Source organism: Setaria italica, chromosome VIII (genome assembly GCF_000263155.2).
Source record: "Setaria italica strain Yugu1 chromosome VIII, Setaria_italica_v2.0, whole genome shotgun sequence".
Taxonomy (NCBI): domain Eukaryota; kingdom Viridiplantae; phylum Streptophyta; class Magnoliopsida; order Poales; family Poaceae; genus Setaria; species Setaria italica.
This window is the reverse complement of record NC_028457.1, coordinates 39,645,004-39,668,610: the sequence shown is the minus strand read 5'-3', so window position 1 is coordinate 39,668,610 and position 23,607 is coordinate 39,645,004. Positions and strand designations below refer to the sequence as shown.

The following is a 23,607-nucleotide window of genomic DNA, read 5'->3' as shown; positions in this document are numbered from 1 at the left end:
CAGCGCATGGAGAGAATTCATCAAGACACATAAAGATCCATACAAAGAAAAATTTACATGGAACACAGATTTCCAGTACGTATAAGGTTTGCACATTTTGTACAATATTCTATAGCACGAATATTTCATAACTTGTTTTTCCCCAATGAAGTGCTTAAGATAAAAACTTGGGAATAATCTATGTAGCTATTACGTCTGTGAGCACAGGCACACTTTTGTAGGACCCAAGACCTCCAAGATGACGCTGCATGAATATAAAGTATGTAAAATAAAACTATTAATATTTAATTGTTTGTCTAAAATTCGCATGTATATTTCTAAATTACAGATGATGAATATTCAATAGAGACTCCTGAGGAAGGAAAGAGTAACGGCAATATGTGAATCTTTCATTGGATTCCTGGTGGACGAGGTGGTAAATCTACGAGGAGAATTTTATTATGATGGATGAAAATTAGACGCTCCGAGCAACACCTCGATGGGAAGATCATAGACATAGTTTGATTTATGTATATATAATACGCTAAGATTTGTATATATAGTATGCTAAGAATTGTATATATAGTAATTGTATAAATACTAGTTTGATTTCATTATAAAAAAGTCTCAACTATTAAAGGTTAACTAAAGGGGTACACACGTGATGCATGAAATTACAGGTGCTATGCAGGCTAACTAAAGGGGCGCGTGCCTAAAATTTTAAGTAGGACTTTAGTCCTTGTTGGAAAAATCAACCGGGACTTAAGGGCCCCCTTTAGTCTTGGTTGATCTGATTCGCGATTTCCTAAGAATTGAGTTTTAGTCCTGGTTGGTAAACCCCTTTAGTCCCAGCTGGTTTTATCAACAGGGATAAAATGGGGGTTTTAGTCCCGGTTGAATCAACCAGGACTGAAGAACCCCCTTTTATCTCGATTGCTTTACCCCGGATGATTTTTCGGGAAATTTGTTCCCTACCAACCAGGATAAACATGACACACCCATGAAAGAGATTGACATAAATACGTAGATGATACATATATGGGAGAGATAATAGAAGATATATAGTGTATTTATTTGGCTCAATCTATTCTACCGGATATCCTCATATTTCGTTTAATTCGCATTGCGATATTTATATGCATCCAAAATCTATTCTCTTGGATATGATATCTATTTCATTCAAATCTGCTGAGAGCCAAAGAATGTATATTGATACTTGATGGGATGTGGCAGGCAGTGCCTAGGCTATATACACACACAAGATAGAGCGAGGCTAGCTCATTGCTATTAACTTCTTCTTCTTCTTCTCCGACCGATCGAGGTCGCCATGGCGTCTCCGTTGAAGATGATGGACACAGCAGCAGCTGCTGCTGCTGCTGCTATTTGCATTATATTGCTCTTAATCATGATCACGTCTTGCAGCGGAGACGAAGGTACGCGTATATAATGCAATGTAATGATGTGTTAAAAATTAATGATATGTTGAAATCTTGAGAGCTTGCTGGCATGCATGTGTGTTGTGTGCAGCCGAGTCGTTGTGCCATCCTGTGCGACGATGCAAGGAGACCAGGGACAAGGTTGAGTGCAAGTTCATGTGCGCCCGCGAGGGCAAGAAGCAAGGGTACAAATATTTCCGCGGCACCTGCGAAAACCATGTCACACCTCACGAGTGCTGCTGCACCTTCTATTTCCCACCCCCGCCGGCGGCCATGGGATAAATAGCGGCGGCGGCGGCAGCGACGGGTTGCTCTTGGGTTTCGCTGGGCAGCCATAAACTCGGTCGTGTATGTGCCTCGCTGCTCTAGCTATGCATGGGCTTTTTAGTCGTCTAGGGAGCATCGCAAGAATTAATAATCTGTCAAAAGTTGGCATGTACGCTATCACTACCGAAAACCTTAAACTTGTCGAGTGTTTCTGGCACTCGGTAAAGCTCCTGTATCCCGGGCACTCGGTAAAGCTCCTGTATCCTGTAGTGTATGTTCAAGGTATAATATATTTGGCATCTTTTCATTATAATACTGGGGTCAAGGTATCGATTTACTTCTCATGGAAGGTTAAAAGGGTATCCTAGTAAACGAGACATCTGGTTCGATTTCGTACCTCCCTTGTGCCTCTACAAAATTAACCTGCTTGCTTGGCCTCAGAACTACTCAAGGAGCAAAGTAGGATCAACAACACATCTAGTAAGACCCTCCTCCCTTTTGTTTCGATTGATTTTTGGGAGATTGGCTCCAGTGTAATGACCTGCTGCTTTGCAAGACAAGAAGACCATGGCCACGAGGAGAGCTGCAACCAGAACAAGACCTGTGCGCTGCTTCTTGACATGTGCCATGGTTCACTACCGGACACATGTGCCAGGGTTCCAGGGGCACTCGGCAAAGGCAAAAAGCACTCGGCAAAGCGTTCGCCGAGTGTAACACTCATCCAACGATATCACGTAGAATAGATTAAGCCAAATAAATAAATATGACACTATATATCTTCTATTATCTCTCTCATTCATGTATCATGTACGTATTCACCTTAATCGTTCGATATCTCTCTTCTGGTCATGAATGCCTCCTCTGCCAAATTAATGATTTGGCATCCCAATTCTGAGATTGCTTTCAAAAGCCAGTAGCACTACAGCGAACTTGAAAGTGTTACTAGAGTTGCTCTTGCATGGACTACAGATCGATGAAAACCAGTTGCTAGAGCTGACAGAGAAATGGCCTACAGTACTGCTGATCGATCACCTCAACTTGCAGAGGTGGCATTTGGATTGCGCATGGCAATCTCTCAGCAGTGTCGTTCTTTCTGTAGGTAGGTACCTGCCTATATATAACGGCTTCATTGCGCAACAATGAACGAACAAGAATTAAGTTCCATATATGCATGCATTGCATGATTTTCATCTTCTTCTCGATGACGTGGCTGTCTTGGAAACATCGAAATCCACCACTGGGATTAGCCAAAGCTAGCGTCCAGCACTGGCGACTTGTTGGTCGTCCCTTCGCAACGAACAGTAGATTGGATGTGACGGAAAATGCAGTAGCAGGCGGACGAGCAGCCACTCACCGTCGTGGACTCTGACCACGGCGTCCGGCGAGCCTTAGGGCCTGTTTGGACGCGAGGTCATAAAATTTATGACATGTCACATCGGATGTTTAGATACTGATTAGAAGTATTAAATATAATCTAATTACAAAACTAATTACACAGATGGAGTCTAATTTGAGAGATGAATCTATTAAGCCTAATTAGTCCATGATTTGACAATGTGGTGCTACAGTAACCATTTGCTAATGATGGATTAATTAGGCTTAATAGATTCATCTCGCGAATTAGTATAGGGGTTCTGCAGTTAGTTTTATAATTAGCTCATGTTTAGTCCTCCTAATTAGCATCCGAACATCCGATGTGACCCCTCCTAAAGTTTAGTACCTTGTATCCAAACACCCCCTTAGACACCACCGTGCGCCGCCGCCGGCGATGCCAGTTTTTTTTTAGATAAGGGAAAAATTCCAGCTTCTACACCCATGGATCATGGATGTATACAACCTCACAGTGTACAAGGTAGTACATAGACTACAAACACCATAATAAGGAAATGTCTTAAAACATGAAGAAAAAAGGACTGAATGCTGAGCCTCAATCATATCGGCAAAACTGTACGTTTGGGAGAGCACACTTAATCTTGCACCCCGCGGTCTCGCAGTCTGGATCAGGCCTACAGAACCCTGTTTGAACTGCATGCACAAAGAAGCGATAATCCCAATGAGAATATAGTGAAATGGACATGGAATTAACATCCCAGAAGAACAGAGTATGTATTGCTCGAAAAGGCATAAGTCAATGAGCATGCATTACTCCAATCCCAAAACTAAAGGAAGTTAAAATGATCCAACAATATAGACTAATTTATTTGCTAAATGTTAGTTTCAATATCTTTACAAAGGTGATTGCTAACAGACTCACCATGGTGGCTAATAAAGTTATCAGTCCATCACAGACGGCCTTCTTGCTGGGGAGATATATAATGGAAGGAGTGGTTATCTTGTATGAAACAATGCATGAACTGCATAGGAAAAACCATGATGGGATTATTCTCAAACTGGATTTCGAGAAAGCCAATGATAAGGTTAACTGGTCATTCCTTCAACATCTCTAAGAATGAAAGGTTTCTCATCTAGATGGTGCAATTGGATCGAGATCATAGTTAGTGGAGGAAGTGTAGGGGTTAAAGTGAATGAGGATATAGGACACTTCTTTCAAACAAAAAAAGGATTAAGGCAAGGGGATCCTTTATCCCCGGTCCTTTTTAATTTGGTGGTTGATATGTTAATAGTTCTAATTTCAAGGGCTAGAGAACATGAGCAGATAAAGGGCCTAGTGCCCCATCTAGTTGATGGGGGATTATCTATCCTCCAATATGCAGATGATACAATTCTCTTCATGGAAAATAGTATAGAATAGGCGAAAAACTTGAAGTTGGTACTAAGTACCTTTGAAAAGCTATCTAGTCTTAAAATTAACTTCCATAAGAGTGAATTATATTGCTTTGGAGAAGCAAAGGACAAGGTGAGGGAATATGTACAAATCTTTGGGTGTAAGGAGGGATCCCTACCTTTTAAATATCTTGGAATTCCTATGAACCAACATAGAATCTCTAATAAGGATTGGAACATGGTGGAAGAGAGATTTTAGAAAAAACTAGCTAGTTGGAAGAGCAAACTCCTGTCTGTAGGTGGTAGGTTAGTGCTGATAAACTCGGTTCTCTCTAGCTTACCAATGTTTATGATGTCTTTTTTCAGAATACCTAAAGGTGTTCTAAAGAGACTGAACTACTACAGATCTAGATTTTTTTGACAATGTGATGAGCATAAGAAGAAATATAGATTAACCAAATGAAGTATATTATGTGTACCAAAAGATATGGGAAGGTTGGGAATTTCTAATCTAGAAGTATAAAATAAATGCTTGTTAAACAAGTGGTTATTTAAACTTCTGAATGGGGATGGGGTGTGTCAAAGGTTATTAAGAAGGAAATATTTAACCAATAAATCCCTAACACAAGTCTCAAAAACGCAGGGAGATTCACATTTCTGGGCTGGTCTCATAGAGATTAAAGATCAATTCTTGTCAATGGGAAATTTTAAAATTCACAATGGGAAACAAACTAGATTCTGGGAGGACAAGTGGGTGGGAAGTGTACCTTTGAAAGAAAGATTTCCATCCCTGTATAATATTGTTAGAAGAAAGAATGATACAGTTGCCAGAGTTTGTAGTACGGTACCTCTGAACATCGCCTTTAGAAGAGCTTTGACGGGGGACAAACTAACAGAGTGGCTATAGTTAGTGGCTGAAGTGGCATTGTATAGTTTAGATGAACAAAAAGATAGGTTCCTTTGGAATCTCAAATCTCAATAAAAACTATGAATTCACAGTTAAGTCAATGTACAAGTTGATCATGAAAAGGGAAGGATCACCCCATTTGAGTGTAGCCTGGAAGTTAAAAATACCACTTAAGATCAAGGTGTTCTTATGGTATCTGAAAAAGGGAGTCATTCTAACAAAGGTTAATCTTGCTAAAAGAAACTAGCAAGGAAGTACAAGGTGCTCCTTTTGTAATTCTGAGGAGACAGTGCAACATTTATTTTTTGACTGTCATATGGCTAGATGCATATGGAATACAGTATATTTTGCTTTTGGAATTCAACCACCTATTAATGTGCCTAACATGCTGGGTTCTTGGATTAGAGGGTTTCCTCTAACATATAGGAAACATATACTTGTAGGAGCTTTGGCTCTTTGTTGGGCAATTTGGTTGAGTAGAAATGATGTGGTTTTTAAAGGAACCAGTTCTAACTCATTTTTGCAGGTACTTTTCAGGGGGACCTTCTGGACAAGGGCATGGTCAATGCTCTCTAAAGAGGAGGAGAAAACTGCTCTGAAGAATAATTGTAGAAGGTTGGAGGCTACTGTACTGGAATTTTTCAACAAGTATGGTTGGAATTTCAGAAGAAGACTTCCAGCATAAAATGATTGCTTCCGAATGTTCCTGGTCAGCATTTTGAAAAAGTTGTTGAAGGGCAGCAAATCTGGGACAATAATTGGTGTTTGACAGGTTCTGCTAGGTGCCCATCTACAGACGGTTTTTTAAGAGTCCAGACTGTTTCTGTTTTGCAAGGGTGGCGAATGAAGCTTGTGTCCAGTTCTGTTGGATGTGCAACATGAGTTTTGTTCTGTTTCAGATTGTGTCGGTTGTGAAACAGTAGGTCTGCTGGGTCTATTTAGTGAGAGGTCAAGGTGGAGTCGATCTGGAGTTTGAAGTTTGCTCCAGATACAACCGGACTCAGCCAGGCTCCATCGCGAACTCTGTTTGGCTGCTTCAGTTAGAAACTTTTCGTGTTTTGACGCTTATGGCATTGGTGTTAGCCTAGGGCTGTGAGTTATGTAAGTTGGGGTATGTTTTGGCTATAGACATCCACCTGTGGATGATCGAGGCCGGATATTTTTTCTTAATCTAAAAAAATCCCTTTCATCATGAATATATATTTGCACCACAAAAAATATGTTGATAAAAGAAGTTGATACTTGGTCTAAACGATGTAGACCAAGCAATAAGAATTAAAATAAGATTGTTTGAATAAATTCAGTTCAAGTAAGATTCGAGCTAAATGTAGTATATAAAAAAAACTAGCTACCCGCGCAATAGCGCGGGGCACCTTGCTAGTTCTTTACATATCAAAAACACTCAAAGAGTGGGCGATTTTGGTGGTCTCCTAGCTGTTTCTGTAGCAGGTCCACAAGCTTGGGCTTGTCACCACAGAACATGATCTGAAGTTCTCTCAATCGGTGCAGGAGTGGCACGCCAACAACGCCGTTCTCATCGTCACTCAACCTACAGCACTGTTTGAGCCACAGCCATTCGAGCTGCGGCGTCGATGCTCCTTCGATTACCAATGACACCAGGTCTTCCAGGCGGTTGATGTCAATGAGCTTGAGCTTGGCAAATTTTCCAGTGCCAAGGCGCAGTTCTTGCCCTATGTAGGACATCCTCCACAGATGTAGACCAGTCAGGTTTGGGAGATCACCGAGCATCTCAATCGCATCTTGCTCCAGCTCTGTGGCCAACAGCTTGATCTTGGTGACGTATTGGAGGTGCCCAATCCACGAGGGAAGCCTGCCAAGATGACCACATAGGCGAAGAGTGATCAGATTCAGCGGGGGCGATTCTATCATGCTTAGGCAATGAAGTAACCCGCTCCTGCCTGCCCTAGAGCGCACTTCCAGGTCTCTAAGACTGACGAGCTCATCGATCATGTGGCAGAATTCGGGGCCATCTCTGTTGGTGAGCTCAGTTATTTCAAGGCTCCACAGGCCAGCCAACTTGCTTATCTCCTTGAATATGCGGTGGCCATCTTTCCCGACATCCACCGTGCCAAGATTATGCATGCTTTTTAGCCTTCCAAAGCCATCAGGAAGCCTTACACCGCTGTGTTGCCCGATAGTCACGGCCGTACTCCCGACTACTTGTGGCCAAAATGTCGTCGTCGAGGCTAATTTTCTGGCATCAATGCTGCTGATTGCCCTCCAGGCGAAGCATGATGGCCTGGATGGCAAGGAGCTGATGGTGTTGTCGTCATCATGCAGCATGCCGTTTCCGGCCATAAGGTGCCGCAACCTCTCAAGCTTCGTAACCCCTTGTGGGATTGTGGTGACCTTGGTGCCTCGGAGGTCCAGTGACTGTAAGAACTTGAGCCTTCCCACCGACTCCGGTAGCTTGGTGATGGCTGTCTTTTTGAGCCCCAGATACTTGAGTTGGCGAAGCTCGCCGATACCCGAGAGGTGCTCATCCGTGGCATTGATGCTGTCCTCCAGGTCGAGGACTCGGAGCATCTTCATCTTGGAGGGAATAATTAGGCGCGGTGGGCACTCTCCATTAACGGTCAGTGACCGGACTTGCCACATGTTGCTAATGCCCTCTAGAACGTCGCTGCCAGCCGGCCAGCGGCAGTCGCTGGTAAGTACCAAGTGCCGGATCTTCTCCCGTGGGAGCCTCGACGGAAGGCGGGCGTTGAGAACGAACAGCTGGTTCTCCTCAGCGGCCTTAGCCAGGATGATCTCTCGCATCATGTCATGAACCTGGGCCGTGTTGATCCTGTCGTTGAGGTTGACCCAGGTGGTGGCTGGTTGGATCATGCTCCTGCTGATAAGCTGGTTGAAGTAGTTCTCCCCGTTGTCCTCGGGGTCCATGCCGCCTGAACTACTCTCCGGCACGAGCCCCTCGGCCATCCATCGCCATGACACCCGGGTTTGGCGAAGCTCACGATACTTGGGAAAGATGCTGAGGTAGAGGAAGCATGACTTGAGGTGATACGGCAGCCCCTCATAGCTGGATGTGAGGACATTAGTTATCTCTTCAAGGCGCGGGTTGCCCTTCAGCTCTGACCCGAGGTGGTCATGCAGCTTCTTCCACTCCGCCGGCGTCTTCATTGTAGCCAGCAGCTTCCCAACGGCGGCGACCGCAAGAGGCAGCCCACAGCATCTCTTGAGGATGGCATCCACCATGGGCATCAATGGCCCGGCCTCCTGTAGTTGCACCTTCTTGCAGAGGAGCTGGAAAGACTCCGTGTGTGAGAGACAGTCGAGCTTGCGCACATGCCTGGACGACGTCGAACAGTGCTTGGCGACAACCTCGTCCCTCGTTGTCACGACGATACAGCTCCCCGTGCTGCTGTCCGGGAAAGCCTGCTTCATCTTCTCCCACTCGGCAATGGTCAACACGTCGTCCACAACCATCGCGTACTTCCTGTCACGAAGGTGGCGCACGACTTTGGTGAACACCAGTGAGCGCGACTCCTCCATTATTTCTAGCTGGCTGGCCAAGCTCGAGATGAACTCAGCCATGATGAAGGGGTGTGGCACGGTGACCCAAGGTCGGAGCTGGAATGCCTGCCTGAGTTTCGGGCTTCTCAGCACATCCCTGGCGAGCACCGTCTTGCCGACGCCACCACTACCCCAGAGAGCGAACACCTGGAGCGGCTCGCTGCTGGGCAAGCTCACGAGGCGGTCAACCAGCTCCGCCCGATGCTGGTCACGCCCTACGAGGTCCGACTCCTCGGTGGCGATGCCGGCCGCAAATTTCTCGGCATCCAGAACTTGGTGCTCGATGGTGATGTCGTGGACGGCAGCAGGGCCGGCCGGCTGGACGACGATACTGTAGCGGAGGTTTCTTTTGCTAATCTCTTCCACCCTGCCTTTTACTTGCTTTATCCGGACGGCGATTTGGTGCTGAGTTCTCATCCGACCGGGAGACGGTACTGCACACGCCCTGAGCCACCGTGCACAAGGCGGCATGTCGCATCCCACAGAGCCGAGGTCGAGGGCAAGGTACTCCTGGAGGCAATCCTCAACGTCGTACGCCAGGTCACGGACCTGCTTCACCCATATCTTGGCGACCTCGTTGCTGGCCCGGTGATCTGCGCCAGCCGCCCGCAGGAAGGCTTGCATCATCTCCAGCTCGTTGGTGATGAAGGACACCTCCTCGTGGACGCCGAGCAGGAGTACGGCTTCATCGGCCAGGGCGTTCTTGGCCACCGGCAGCAGCGTATCGAGGGTGAGCTTGGCCAAACTCAGCGCCGTTGCCTCCATAGCTGCCGACAACTTAATTGAGTTGCAAGCTAATGCGCATGCACTGTGTGATAGATATTGATTTATTTACTCAAAAGGGACTATATGACCTTAACTACGGATTGGCATTGTAGCTATGTCAAGTATTTATAGCCTAAAATGGTATCGTGCCGCACCTTTCAAGGCCCCAGCTTAGATTTTAGCCATCTGATACCATGTATCTCAACGTCCTCTCTAAGGGCCTGTTTTGTTTCCACCCTCCTAAAGTTTTAGCTCCTAAAAGATTTTAGGCAGTTTTTAGGCATCTCCTAAAAGTATGTTTGGTTCCACCTCCTAAAAGTGACTAAAGGCAATAATAAAGTGGTAAAATACCCAAGATGCCCTTCCCCATGCCCCTGCATGCCCCTGTTGTTGGCGCTTGGCCCGCCCGCCACCGGCCCCGGACTGCCCCTCCCCTCCTCCCGCTGGCGCCATCCCCTCCCCTCGAATCCCGGCCAACCCGCTACCCCTGTTCCTCTCTCTCTCTCTCTCTCTCTCACTCATCTCTTCTTCCTCCTCCAGCCGAGGAAACACCGAGCTGAGCAGAGCCCGTCCGCCGGCCAAATCCCCGACCTCCGCTCCACCATCTTCAAATCGCCGCCTCCCACGGCTTCCTGACCCCCTCCTCTCCCCCCTCGACCACTCCTTGTCCGCCGCCGTAGCTCCTGACGCCGGGGATGTCAGATCCTGCGGCCGCCATTGTCGCCGGCCCAAGCTCGGCCGCCGCCGCCGAACACCACCTCCCCGGCCTCCTCGTCCCCAATAAGCAGCCAAAACGGGGTCGTGGTGAAGCCCCGGTGCTCCTACGCCCATCACCGGCCGCGCCTTGCCATTCCCCGCCGCCGGCCAAGGCCACGGCCAGCCATGCGTTGCCGGCTCGTGCCTGTGTGCGTGGGTGTGTTGAGGGTGCTGGGCGGCGGCGGGAGATGGGCGGCGGCGGCGGGCGGTGGCGGCGGTTGGCAGGAGATGGGCGGCGGCGGCGGCAGGCGGGAGTCGGGCGGTAGGAGATGGGCGGCGGCGGCGGGCGGGAGTCGGGTGGCAGGAGATGGGCGGCGGCGGCAGCGGGCAGGAGTCGGGCGGGAGAGAGAGGGTAATAAATGAGGGGTAGTGGGAGTCAGATCTGGTTTTAGGAGGCTTTAGGAGGGGGTGGGGGGACTAAAATTTTTGAGGCTCCTAAAAGATTTTAGTCACTTTTTAGGAGGAGTGTTTGGCACTTTAGGCAGTTTTTAGTCACTTTTTAGGAGCTAAGGTTTTAGGAGGGTGGAAACAAACAGGCCCTAAGTATATCAAGGCTCGTTTAGCAGGACTGTGGCTGTGGCTGAAACGGTTGCGGATATGGCTGTTCTGGTGGAGCAGCTTCTCTGGTGGAGTTGAAGCTATTTTGGAAAATGTTTGCTAAAATAGCTTCTCATGTATCTTTACAGATGGCTGTGAGAGACCAAATGTCCTATATGTTGTTGACTATGTGGATTGTTTGAATAGATGAATTGAATGCTTGACATTTGCTTATAAATTTGAATTAATTAGAATTTTTAAAACAAAATGACTAATGAATTTAATTATATATCAAACTAATAATTTCTCTATTCTTTTTCCCTTCACTTCCTCTACTTTTCTTTCTCCCTTCTTTTTTTTTCTCTTTTATTACTTGCTTATCTGTTCCGGTCTCACGCATCATTATCCTTTCTCCACGCTAGTCCACCACGCCCTTATCCAGTATTCTTTCTCCACGCGAGTGCTAGAGGCGGCTCGGCTCTGCTGCCGTCCTTGCGCTGCTGCTGCTCTGCCTTCGCCGTTGCCCTATGAATCGCACCTTCGTGTATCATCATATATGTTTAGCTGAAACCTTTGCTTAAATTATACCAGCTCTTGTTGCAGCCTGTGCGTCGTCGGTATGAATCTAAATTTTGGCTTTTAACTTTTTATTAGTTGCTGCAATTTTTTTCATCCATACAATTACGTTGAAACTCTAATTCTTATTAACTCTCCTTTTGTATTTCATCAGAAAAAGGATTGTAGATCCTAGATTGCACTTTTAGTTAGTACAATGGCGTAAACAGCAATCTCAGCCTGCACCACTACGGTCAATTTTCCCTTGTAAACAATTATCTTTGTAGTAGTAGTTTTTCATAAAGATGGAGTGCTTACAATTTTCCTAGATTGCAAATGGGGAGGGAGAGGGAACAAAGATAAAGAGAGATAGAGAGAGAGCAAAGATAAATAATTTTGAATAGTTGTATGTTCTAAATTTACCAATGAACAGCTAATACTTATGTCTCCTAGGATTTCGGCCTAGGAGCACGGGTTGATGGACTAGTTTATGTGCTAATTATCCTCCCTATATATAACAAATAAACTAGTACAGTGTGGAGTCACTACCAATAATAATAAAGCATAGTAGTAACCTGCACAAAACTTACTGTGTGGAGAAAATATACTTGACATATATATGTGTAACATAACTAGTAAACTGCAGAACATATTAAAACAATGAACAAATTTTAGTAGTAATGTAGTTACAACTTATCAGTACAAGACTTGATAGATCTTCAGGAACTCTAGATTTTGCTAGCCGGGTAGTACCACTAAATTAAAAATATGTCATGGTGAAATATAAGGTACTATGTAGCAACTCCAACATGACATGTTTCTTGACAATGATATGTAGTTTTTCCTTGTATCTTGTATTAGAATTTACTAGTACTAGGAATGCTACCTACCAACTTTAGGTGCTGATTGCTATCAACGTACAGAACTAGGAAAACGTGAGATTGAAGAACTCCCCTTATGGAATTTTGTTCATTAGCCGATTCCCTGCCATTATCTAAAGTGGAAGAGCATATATTCCTGAAGGGATGGCCTTCGGTCCGTATTGTAGATGCCCAACCACTATATATAAAGTGGTGGAATGGCATATATACCTAAAGTGATGGCCATTACAAAAGGACCTATTTGCTAAGCATCCGAATATATATGCAGATATCAAGCCCATTCTTGTGTGATGAACACACTTACCCTCAACTTATACTTTGCAATGTATTACTACTATTGATGGTAAGCGTCGTAGTCTTCGCGCTAATGTTGTATCTTGTGTTGATGCTATTGCTGCAGCAGATGAAGATACGATGATGAAGGCAATGAATCGGGCGGCGGTATGTAACTTGGATGCACTGAAGGAGAACAGGATGGTGGTCGACAGCTGTGTGTCACTACAGTCACCTTCTTCTCCGGCCAACATGATGCCGGGTATGCCTGATAATAATTCCATCATTTCAATTGCTTCTTTGTCTAGGGACAGATGCGAGCATGCGTACCTTCTACGTCATCTCCGCTTGAGGAGATGGCACAAGACATGATCATGATAAGAGTGTTGACACCGTTTTTTTTGCATGCGTCAAAACTGATGTTAAAAGGAAGTAGAGGCACCAGTACATGGTAAAGGAGCAACGGCTAGTGAAATCAGCTGATGAGGGCAGAAGAATCCAGCCGATGAGAGCAGAGAGATCTAGCCGATGAGAGTAGAAGGGTCCTGCCGATGGAGGCAGTGGAGATCTAGCCGATGAGGGCAGAAAGGTTTTGGCCGATTCAAGTTCGGCCGTTTAAAAGTTAAAGGAGTCTTGGTTGGCAACACATTACATGCAGATGGATGTAGAATTGGTTAAGGGAGACCAGATTCGTTTCCGATTCTTGTACGAGTTGTTGTATTTAGAAAGTTTATCTCTTTGGCGTCAAGTCTTGTATTTTGCCATAATCAACTAGGACTAGGAGTTATGAGTTTAGGATATAAATAGAGGCCCTGCAAGGTCTCAAAGAAAATGTACATGCATAATCAAAACAAATCTACTTTATTTGCAATTTACTTTCAAGTCGACGACTTCGCCAAAGCTCTTTTCTTCACGAGTTTTTTCAAGTCAGTAGGGTTGCATCATCTTGATCTCCGACCGAGTTGTAAGTTACGAGTTTTCGAGTAATTTCTAGGCTTTAACTTCCGGCGCATCACTGTTGTTTCATCTAGATTTATTCGTCAAGTTATCGATATTCGCTAGATCTGCAAGTTTATTCATTTAAATTTTGTTGTTTTAGCTTTTATCACAGTTATCCAGCTTAAAATAAGTTTAGATCGGCTCCTTACCCTGTTCTTCTATTGATCAACTATTATATAGCCAATTAGATCTGTTTCAGGTGTTGTCTGTGTAGCACTATTTAGGTTACGTTTTATCGTTTCCTCTGCATTAGTTACGCATACATCGGCTGATCTAGACGATTGTCTTTTACTGTATCGGCTACCCGACCGTCACAACTCTATAGAGCTAATCGGAATACCAGGCGATTCGCTCTCGAATTTAACGATTTGATTATCCTTGTCAATTAGCAGGTCAAATTGACTGGTACGCCACGGATCGAGAGGGCTATAACCTATACTTGAGCGAAGCAGATCTCTCAGGTTTCGTGTGTTAGTACGTGAAGGTCATCGCTCGATTTCTTGATTGGGCATATATACCCACTTCTCCTCAAGGCTACCTTGCTCCCCCTAACCATCTTGTCCTCTAAATAGACAGCGTGTCTTGTTTCTACAAATTTTGTGTGTTTGTCTGGACAGTAGAAACGAAAACCCTTTGACTTTTCTGGGTAGCCAATAAAATGGCAAATGATTGTCTTTGGATATAGTTTCCCAAGACTTGGGTTAAATACTTTAGCCTCAGTTGGGCACCCTCACACGCGCATGTAGTTTAGTGAGGGTTCTCTTCCAGTCCACAACTCTTACAGTGTCCTAGACACCGACTTACTCGGAACTCGATTAAGAATATGAATGGTGCTTTTTAATGCCTCCATCCACAAATTAATCGGTAATCTGGAGTAACTCATCATGCTTCTCACCATATCCATCAGGGTACAGTTGCATCTCTCAGCTACTCCGTTCTGCTAAGGCTCGCCCGATGTAGAATACTGGGCAACTATGCCATTTTCCTACAGGAACCTCGCAAAAGGTCCAGGGACTTAGCCATATGGGGTATGTCGATTGTAGTACTCCCCCCCACACGGTCGGATCTTACTACTTTAATCTTTAAATTAAGTTAATTCTCAACTTCAACTTTAAATATCTTGAATTTATCCAACGCCTTTGAGCATTCTTTATTTGGATAAATGTAGCCATAACATGAATAATCATATGTGAATGTTATGAATGAATCATAAGATGTCACAGGAAATGATCCACAGATGTCTGTGTGAATTATCTCTAAAATTTCTGTGCTTCATTTGGCATCTTTCATAATTTTCTTGACATATTTTCCTTTAATGCAATCAATGCATTGCTCTAAATCGAAAAATTCTAACGGCAGAAGAATTGATTCTTTAATCAATCGTTCTATTCTCCCCTCAAAATATGGTCTAAATGACAGTGCCATAATTTCGATAAGGCTTTTTCAATTCTCTTTCGCTTATTCTTATACGAGGAGTCACTCATATTCTCAATGCTTACAACATTTTCACTGTCACAAGGTGATAACAAATAAAGCTTGTCTTGTTAGAAGACAAGACCAACACACATTATTATATTGAATCTAACATTGTCCATCACCAAAATGACATGAAAATCCATCGCTATCTAAGCGAGAGACGCTAATCAAGTTTTTTCGCAACGAGGGTACAAATAGAACATCTTGAAGATGAAGTACAAAACCATTAAGTAATTCTAATGGGAGTTCTCCTATGGTTTCAACTTCAGCTTCAACACCATTAGCAACTCTAATGGTTCTTTCTCCTCTTTGCAAGATCCTCCTCGTATGGAATCCCTGTAATGAATTTGCAACATGAATAGTTGCACCTGAGTCAATCCACCGAGTTGATTTTGCATAACTTAAATACAAGAATTCATCTACAAATGTAATAAGATCCTCACCATTCTTAGCTAGATGCCTCAGAAAAATCACACAGTCCTTTTGATAGTATCCCTTCTGATGGCACCAAAAGCAAGTGTGCTTATCTACTTGCTTCTTCTGACTTGCTTTCTGATGGTGATTGTAGCAAATGAGCCAAAATTTACCTTCTTTGAGCTTAAGTGAAGTCATTAGAGCTTAATGGAACCAATGAACAGCCTTGCACCCAAGTAAAATGACCCCTTTTGCCCCTCACGAGCTAAACATGTGTTTAAGCCATAACTCAATTTTTGTCTTAAGAACTTAAAAATATGCCTAACTAAGGGTTGTATAACTCACAAATTCTAACAACTTTTGTAATTAGCATTTTGCTTGAAACTGATCGGAAAAAGGGTCAAAATATCGAATTACAAATCTGGGCCGAAAGGTGCAGATCAAAGAAAGTCAGAACTTTGGAGCCCTTTTTCTCACATTTTCGAATGTATGCTCACGACAAACCTTTTATGAAAGTTTTAGTGCTACGAGTCCTTAACAACTTTGATTTTTGGGCTTAGGCCAAAATCTGCACAAAAGGTTTTCAAAAATGAGGTCAAACGCAGCTAAAATGGTCAACACTGTCAAAAATGGCTGAAGTGTTCAAGTCTGAAAGTTTCGGATTTTGCCAAACTTTGAAGCGTTTTATCTTCAATTCGGCTTCGAATTTGAAATCAAGACAATTACAAGAATTGAACTTAGGTCCTAGGCCTACAACTTTTGTAAAAGGAGTAGGGGTTGTGCAGTTCAAAAATCTGGAGAAGATCGCGCTCGAAGATTGCCCTATCGTCCGATCCTGCAAATCCCGCACCAGAGCTCACGCCGAGCACGCGTGCGCCGCGCTCCCCTCGCCGGCCGCCCCGTGGCACGTGCTCCTCGTCGCTGCCCCGTCAAGTTGCCCCCCTGCCGCTGCTCTATCCGCACGCGCCCTGCGACGCTCTGGCACGCCACCGCCGCCGTGCTCGCCAACGTACGCCCGAGACAAGACGCAACAGCTCCTCGGCCTCGCCTGCAGCGCCCTGATGGAGCCGTTCACCCGTGCATGCCTGCTTCGCCTGCGGCGCCCGCCTGCAAGCACGCCCGCCAAGTCGCCTCCCCTATCCGCCAATGGTGCCCGCCGTGGCCGGTCCACCCCGCAGCAGCGTACTAGCGCCCCATCCTCCAAACCACCCTCCTCAAGTCTCCTGCCTCCTTTCCAAGCCCCCGTGCCCTCCAACAGAAAGTTCTTGCCCCAAACCGGCAGCTCGAGAGGTTCCCGTTCCCCGACGAAATCTGGCCAGCTCCCTCCGCCTCTGTCTAATAGCCCACGCCTGAGGCTCCTCCACTTCCTCAGCCACACCCTCGGACACTCCTCGTCGCCTGCCATCCACCCCATCGCCCGGAATCCCACTTTCCCCAACTCCAGGAACTCCACCCGCCACCCCCACTGCCTCACCGCGGAACACCATCTTCCAGTCATCCTCGTCGTCAACCAACCACTCAAACGGAACCGCGGTAAGACACTGATCATCATGCTCGCGCTCGATTTCCTCTGGGGTCAACTTTCCGCGCTCGTTCCCGCTCATGTCGACGGCGTTCCTCGCCGCCCGCGGAGCCCCTTCTGCGCCGCCCCGATCCGCGTCTCTGGACCTGCTTCTGGGAGCCGTTGGCCCTGCTGCGCAGCCCCTCCTCGCCCCCAAGCTGCCCCGCTGCCCTCCCCCTACCGCCGCTGGCCCAATCCCGAACGCCGGCCAAGCCTGTCTATTTTGCTGTGCTGTGCGTTCTGTTCCAGAGGAAGAAGAAGGCCAGGGGTCTAGTTGCGAGTGGAAAAGAAAGTCAGGGGGTTATGGGGAAAATCGTGGGATTTATGTTTGAGGTGGGTTTTTGTCCAGGGGTGTAGGCGCAAGATCCAGGGGCCCCTACGCATTTAACCCATAGACTGGAGGGCTAGATTTGAAGATTGCCTCGGTTTTCTTTTTTTTCCTAGATCTAAAAAGGCTGAAAGTTTAAAAAGGCATAGAAAAGTGTAGAAAAATGCTAAAAATGCAAGATAAATTTTGTTAGACTCAATATTCTGTGTAGTTTCATATAAAAATAAGTTTACACATGTCTCTGTTAGAATTAATGTTATATGATTTAATCCTTGTTTAAGCTAGTTTAAATCATAGCAAATCACAGAAAAATGCTAAAAAGGTAAATCCAACTCTCAAGTGTTTGTTTCAGAGAATAAAAGCTTAGAAAAATGGTTTAGAGCCTAGCTTAGACATTTAAGTTACTGTTTTAGTTTATTAATTGAAATCTACGGGTAGATTTTTCTTTTTGCATAATGATAAATCCAGAGATGATAAAAATATGAAACCACTTGGAATAATTCAGGAATGAGGTGTAGTTCACAGGAAAATTATGAGACTTGGTTTGAAAGTTAATGAAAACCTCTTTCCTTTTTAGAGAAAGATAAAAAGGAATAATATATGAAATGCCTTTCAGACTCTTGGTTTTGCATGATTGAATCTTTTGCACCTGCATTTCATGTAGAAGTTAACATCGCCGACGGTACATACGAGCTGCACCCGACGCCCGAAGAGGAAGTTGTAGCGGATCTACACCACGCCGAAGTCGAGCCCGTGCTAGAGCAAGCCGAGGACCAGTTCGCTAACTCCGAGTGTGAAGGCAAGCCCCGGATCATAAATTCCTATGTTTAAATACTTGCAATATATTGGTTGTTTTGATTATGCATTTACGTTTATAGGAATTGATTGAAACCATAGATGCATGAATATAGTGCCCCTTGATCTGAACACTAGTATAAGAAGTCGAGTAGTTGCAATGCTAAATAGGACTCGGTAAAAGTCGAGTGATTTCCTGTCACTCGCGAGTTATAGGAGTTGAATGATTTTCTTTTCGTTGCAACTATAAGGATGATGGACGGGGCTGGGCTTATGTTGGTACTCGGTGGTTTGCCCCGTCTGTCTACTTGAAATTGGACTAAGGTCGAAAGGTGATGGTGTTCGTGATCAAGTGTTTGAAAGTACTAATCTCATACCTAGTATGGGATGGGGAAGCCTAGTACCTGATTGAACTGGGACGTGGCTTATACCCCTGCTGTCCTTGGAACGTCGTTCCCATGGTGCATCATGTGGGTGCAATGGCGGTCATAGTACGGTAGAGACCGGGACTGTGGAGCATTGCATGCCAAAGGAAGTTTGGACCTGACACGTACCTAGGGATCGATGGGGACGGCTGACAAGTGAAGCGACCCTTCGTGGTGCGCGGATGTCGTGGGATTAGGTTCGCCATGCATGGTTAATAAATTCGAATCGATTCGTCTGCCTCTCACAGTGTGGGACTACTTGATCGCTATGCTACACTGAGTAAGAATGAAAGATGATGATGATATAATATTGTTACTTGTTATTAATTGCTTGGAAAACTATGCTTGTTTAGTATAGCTGCTAACTTAGAATGATGAACAACAGTAGAACTGGTGGCTAAAATGTTGAAAGTAAGGACCTACACTAGTCGCTTTTGGCAAAACAAAACCCAGAGCCAAAAAGCTTGCATGTCTAGGTGTTAGTGGATTAGTACCACAGGTCGGTTAAGTCTTGTTGAGCATAGTTGCTCAGCCTTGTTGTGGCACCTCTTTTCAGGTGAGGATGATGTTCCTGAGTTCGCTGCTAGTTCTGCTTGGTCTACCCAGCTCCCTCCGGGTTGGACGGTCGAGTGGGATCCCTCCTCGGACGGCGAGGACAGGGGTCAGTGATGTCATGATCGGCTTCTTCATGATATCGTGCATCGACGTTTAGTTTCCGTTCGTTTTATTTCCGCTGCTTGAACACTCTACAAACTATGTTTGAATTTCTGAACTTTATGTTGTAATAAATCGATGCACTTTGTTTAATCTGGATGGACTGTTGTAATCTCTGTAACCACTCACCATCGTGTGAGTTTTGCTTTCTCGATCCTGCGTTACGTGGTTTTATCGGAGGAAATCCGACGGACGACCAAGTTGACTTGTTTAAAGTACATGATCGCGTTTAGGCGACTTAAGTGTGCTTTAGCCAAGTTAATTTAGGCGGTTCCGCCACAGTGATCATGGTTATCATCCATTGGAGCCTTTCCATGTGACCTAGAAGAGGAGGAGCTATCCCAGTGAGGTTTCACTGGTGGTTTGGACTTCTTGGTGTAGAAACTCCTTTTTTTGCCCTGCTTCACGTGATTGATAGAATCACCACATGCAGCCTTGATCCTATCCTCTTCCTGGACGCACATAGCAATGAGCTTCTCAATGCCCCAGTACTCTAGCTGTGAATTATAATTCACAGTAAATGTCTCAAACTCTTTGGGACATGATGCAAAAATCACATGGACTACGAAGGCCTCTGGAAGTGCCATCTCCATGGGCTTCAACTTGGCTGCTATGTTAGTCAGCCTCAGAATGTGCTCTCTAACTTCTCCACCAGTATACTTCTCAGACACTAACCTCTTTATCAGAGTATTTACGTAAGCCTTTGAAGAACCAGTAAACTGACCCTCCACTCTCATGAGATACTCAAGTGGCAGAGCTGCACTCTGGGATTGCTCCCCTAATGGTTTCCACTATGGATAACTAGATCACCATCATGCATTTTCTGTTCGACTTGTCCCTTTTTGCCTTCTCAAGCTGATAAACTGAAACAAGTGGAGCGTGATTATTCTGTTGAATAGTGAAATCATCAGCACTCTCACTCTCTCCCCTGACAGGCTTAGGTGGTGCAACGGGGCACGGAGTCGTCAGTGCAGGAGTCTATCTCGGACAACGCAAGCGCCATCTCTCTCCATGAGCTGCAATTTCGTCCACCGAGGGGCCTGATGGATGAGATATAAGTTAAAGCATTTGCTCCTGAAAATAAAATTCAGAATGTGTGAGAATATTATAAAATAAATCTTGCGTGCTTTAATTTAACATTGGTCAAAATTAAAACATATAATGATCTTCTATAATAATTCTATATGACCGTTGGGCAGAAATAGAACTAATGCATAAAAAACTCATGAATAAAAATTATAATATTGCTATCATCAACTTTGGTCAGAAAATAATAATACTAAATTTTCTGAAAAACTCAACTACTCTTCATGATTAATTTAACTAGAAGATAATAAACTTAAATTTGGTTTGAATTTAACTAGAAGATTTGAATTTAACGGGAGAAGATAATAATTCTCCCGTTGGTTTGAATTTAACTAGAAGATAATAAACTTAACTTTGCAGCGGAAAAATGAATAATTTCATGAAAAATAATATTATTCAGAAGTAGAGTATTACTGTACTCATCTACTCTTTAAACAATTATATCGTTGGTTCAAATTGGATAGAGATGAAAACTAAATAAAATTAGGCTAAAAAACTTCAAAATACACTTCTGAAAATAATGAACTAAAACAAAAAAAAGTCTGCTGTTCTTTTGACCCGAGGGCCAATTCTTGCGCACGCATGCATCGCGGCCCAGCATGACTCTGCGCGCTCGCTTTCGCGCGGCCCGTGGCTTTCTGTCGCCACCTGTGCGGCCCATCTTGCCTGGACGAGGTCCTCGCGGCCCAGGCAGGGCGCTGCGCCCGCTCTCGCGCGCCCAGCAGCTGCGCTTGCGCGCGGCGCCCATGTGGCAGGCCATCGCAGGCCGGCCCATCTATCCAGTCCGCCTTGCGCCGTAGGCCGCCACAGGCTAGCCCATCTTGGTGCGTCCCCTAGGGTTTCTTCACCCCGCGGCGCGATCCTGGCCGTCCGATGGATCGGACGGCTGGCCGGTGATTTCGCCCGCACAAAGCCGGGCGCCGGCCTCCTCCCCATTTCTCCCCTGCTTTTTCTCTGAACGCTGCAATCTGCGGCAGCGAGGCCCTTGGCAGGCGGCGGCGGCCGCTGGTGACGGCGAGGGTGCGATGCCGGTGGGGATCTCCTCTTTATTCCCTTTCTTTTTCTTTCCCCTCTGCCTCTCTCCGTTCGAGCCCCGTAGCAACGAGATTCAGTGAGACAGAGATGGTGGCCGTTCTTGCGACCGGGTTGGCCATGGTGGCCGGAGAGGATGGTGGCGCCGCCGCAGGGCCCTTCGCCGGCGCACGCGCTCACCCGAGGGTGAGTGCGGCGCCGTCGAACGGCCTTGCGACGGTGCCCTTGGACCCCCACAGCGACTGACCGCCGAGATCCTAGCGAGCCAGCGGCTTGCCCTTGCTACCCGTGCGGCATCGATGGAGGGCTGGCGGTGGTTAGGGTGACAGGTAAGCCCCAGGTAGGGTCTCTGTCTCCCCCTTCTTCATTCTAGGATTGGTCAGAACCGGACTCAGTGTGCCCTGTGGGCAAAGCATCGAGCACCTGGAGTGCCGCCTGATGCCGGCAGCAGTCATCAGCGCACATACAAACCGGCGAGAGAGACGACGGCATTCATGGGAGGGAGAGTAAGGGGCTGGAGGGTACCTTGCAAGTGCAATGAGCGATCCTAGTCAGAGGATGGTGGCCGGAGCCGAGCGAGCGGATCGAGGACTCGGCATGCTGGCATTGTATCGATGGATGGGAGCGCGGTACGCACGGCGGCAAGGTCAGCGGTGGCCGGCGGCGTGGCGGCGCCGGATGCCAAGTCCACCGCCCCCGAATGCTCTGCAGTGCAGAAGAGTCCCCGGTTCGCGATCCACTTATTCTCAATTTGGTTCCCGTATTTTACATATACCTCCCTAGTTTGGATCGAATATTTTCATAGAGACCCCTTTATTTTACAAATACCTACTAAATTGGATCGCGATCCAAATATGGGCCCCTGCTTGGTCTTGGTCGGCACTTCCGGCTCGTTTCTGTCCGCCGCCGCCGCCGCCCCGGTCAGAATCGTGGAGCTTGGACCCGATTCAAGTCTAGGCCCTTGTTTACTTTGCGAATTTGGGAGGTGCCAAATTACTGTAGCAACACTGTAGCGTTTCGTTTGTATTTGTGAATTATTGTCCAAATATTGACTAATTAGGCTCAAAAGATTCGTCTCGCAAAGTACAATAAAACTGTGCAATTAGTTTTTGATTTCGTCTACATTTAGTACTCCATGCATGTACCGCAAGTTTGATGTGATGGGGAATCTTCTTTTTGCATAGTGCCAAAGTTGGGAGTTTTGTAGGAAGAGAACAAGGGCTAGGGCAAACAATATTCTCAGTTATTCAGTGGCAGGTGCGCTCTCTGACATTACTCGTTATTCATACTGACAATACTCAATAGGGAAAGACAGAGGATACGAAGTGAACTCCATTTCACCATTTGAGCAAATAACTAGTGAAGAAATATGAAGTACAAGATAGCTGGTGCTGTTCTACTTTGCAGAAGTGAACACAGCAGATGTATAACTTGAGCGAGCACATCTGAACATTGGGCGGCACTCTGCATTGTGGCTGATGCCGGTTCGGCATAATGCTTTATAACCTTTTTTTCAGTGCCACCATCACATCTCTCATTGACATCCTTTGGACTTTGGATACTCATTCACATCTCTCATTGACATCACTCTAGCAATTCCAAACATAGTGGGATACAGAGCATACCAAGTGGATACTCAACGACATTTGACAGTTGTTCGTTCAAAAAAGAAACTCCAATAGAAGAAACTTATATTACATATGACAGTTTCTGTTCAGAAATCTTATATAGGATACAAATAACTAGTGGAGAAAAATGAAATAAGAGATGGCTGATGCTATTCATCTCTTGCACAAGTTAACAGAGCACATGTATACAAATACAGGGGAAATTGGTAATGACTACTCACTAGGCTGCACTCTGCTTTGGGGTTGATGCAGATTTGGCGAAGTCCTTTATAATCTTTTTTAGTATACATCTCTTGCACAAGTTAACAGAATTGGTAATGACTACTCACTTGGCTGCACTCTGCTATGAGGTTGCTGCAGAATTGGCGTAGTCCTTTATAATCTTCTTTACTAGGCGTTTGGTTCCCTTTGGTTATTTTTAGCACGTGTCTCATCAAATGTTTAGATACTAATTAGGAGTATTAAATGTAGACTATTTACAAAACCCATTACATAAGTGGAGGGCTAAACGGCGAGACGAATCTATAAAGCC

General features: G+C 45.5%; 2 protein-coding genes and 1 long non-coding RNA gene across 3 annotated transcripts; 1 reads left to right on the top strand and 2 right to left on the bottom strand.

Annotated features, from left to right (window-relative positions):
- Positions 1-6,705: 6,705 nt before the first annotated feature.
- Positions 6,706-9,615, bottom strand: LOC101783603 (disease resistance protein RPM1). Its single transcript, XM_004979967.2, has one exon. The coding sequence runs from the start codon at positions 9,613-9,615 to the stop codon at positions 6,706-6,708; it is 2,910 nt and encodes a 969-aa protein (XP_004980024.1).
- A 2,968-nt stretch (positions 9,616-12,583) lies between these two features.
- Positions 12,584-13,510, top strand: LOC111258254. Its single transcript, XR_002678903.1, has 2 exons — positions 12,584-12,879; positions 13,047-13,510. It is a non-coding gene; the product is annotated as an uncharacterized LOC111258254 (long non-coding RNA).
- A 1,628-nt stretch (positions 13,511-15,138) lies between these two features.
- LOC101782924 lies at positions 15,139-20,531 on the bottom strand. Its single transcript, XM_022829449.1, has 3 exons — positions 19,611-20,531; positions 15,536-15,650; positions 15,139-15,428 (listed from the first exon to the last, which is right to left on the bottom strand). The coding sequence occupies exons 1-3, from the start codon at positions 20,064-20,066 to the stop codon at positions 15,382-15,384; spliced, it is 618 nt and encodes a 205-aa protein (XP_022685184.1). The 5' UTR covers positions 20,067-20,531; the 3' UTR covers positions 15,139-15,381.
- Positions 20,532-23,607: the final 3,076 nt, after the last annotated feature.

Bases quoted from the DNA above. Each gene is read 5' to 3' on its own strand.
- LOC101782924 (XM_022829449.1), bottom strand. From the start codon at position 20,066: ATGAGAGTGGAGGGTCAGTTTACTGGTTCTTCAAAGGCTTACGTAAAT. The intron at 15,651-19,610 runs TGTGGCGGAACC...TGCTACAATCAC, and splicing joins TGGATGATAACCATGATCAC to CATCAGAAAGCAAGTCAGAA. The intron at 15,429-15,535 runs GTGAGGATCTTA...AATTCATTACAG, and splicing joins GAGGCATCTAGCTAAGAATG to GGATTCCATACGAGGAGGAT.
- LOC101783603 (XM_004979967.2), bottom strand. From the start codon at position 9,615: ATGGAGGCAACGGCGCTGAGTTTGGCCAAGCTCACCCTCGATACGCTG.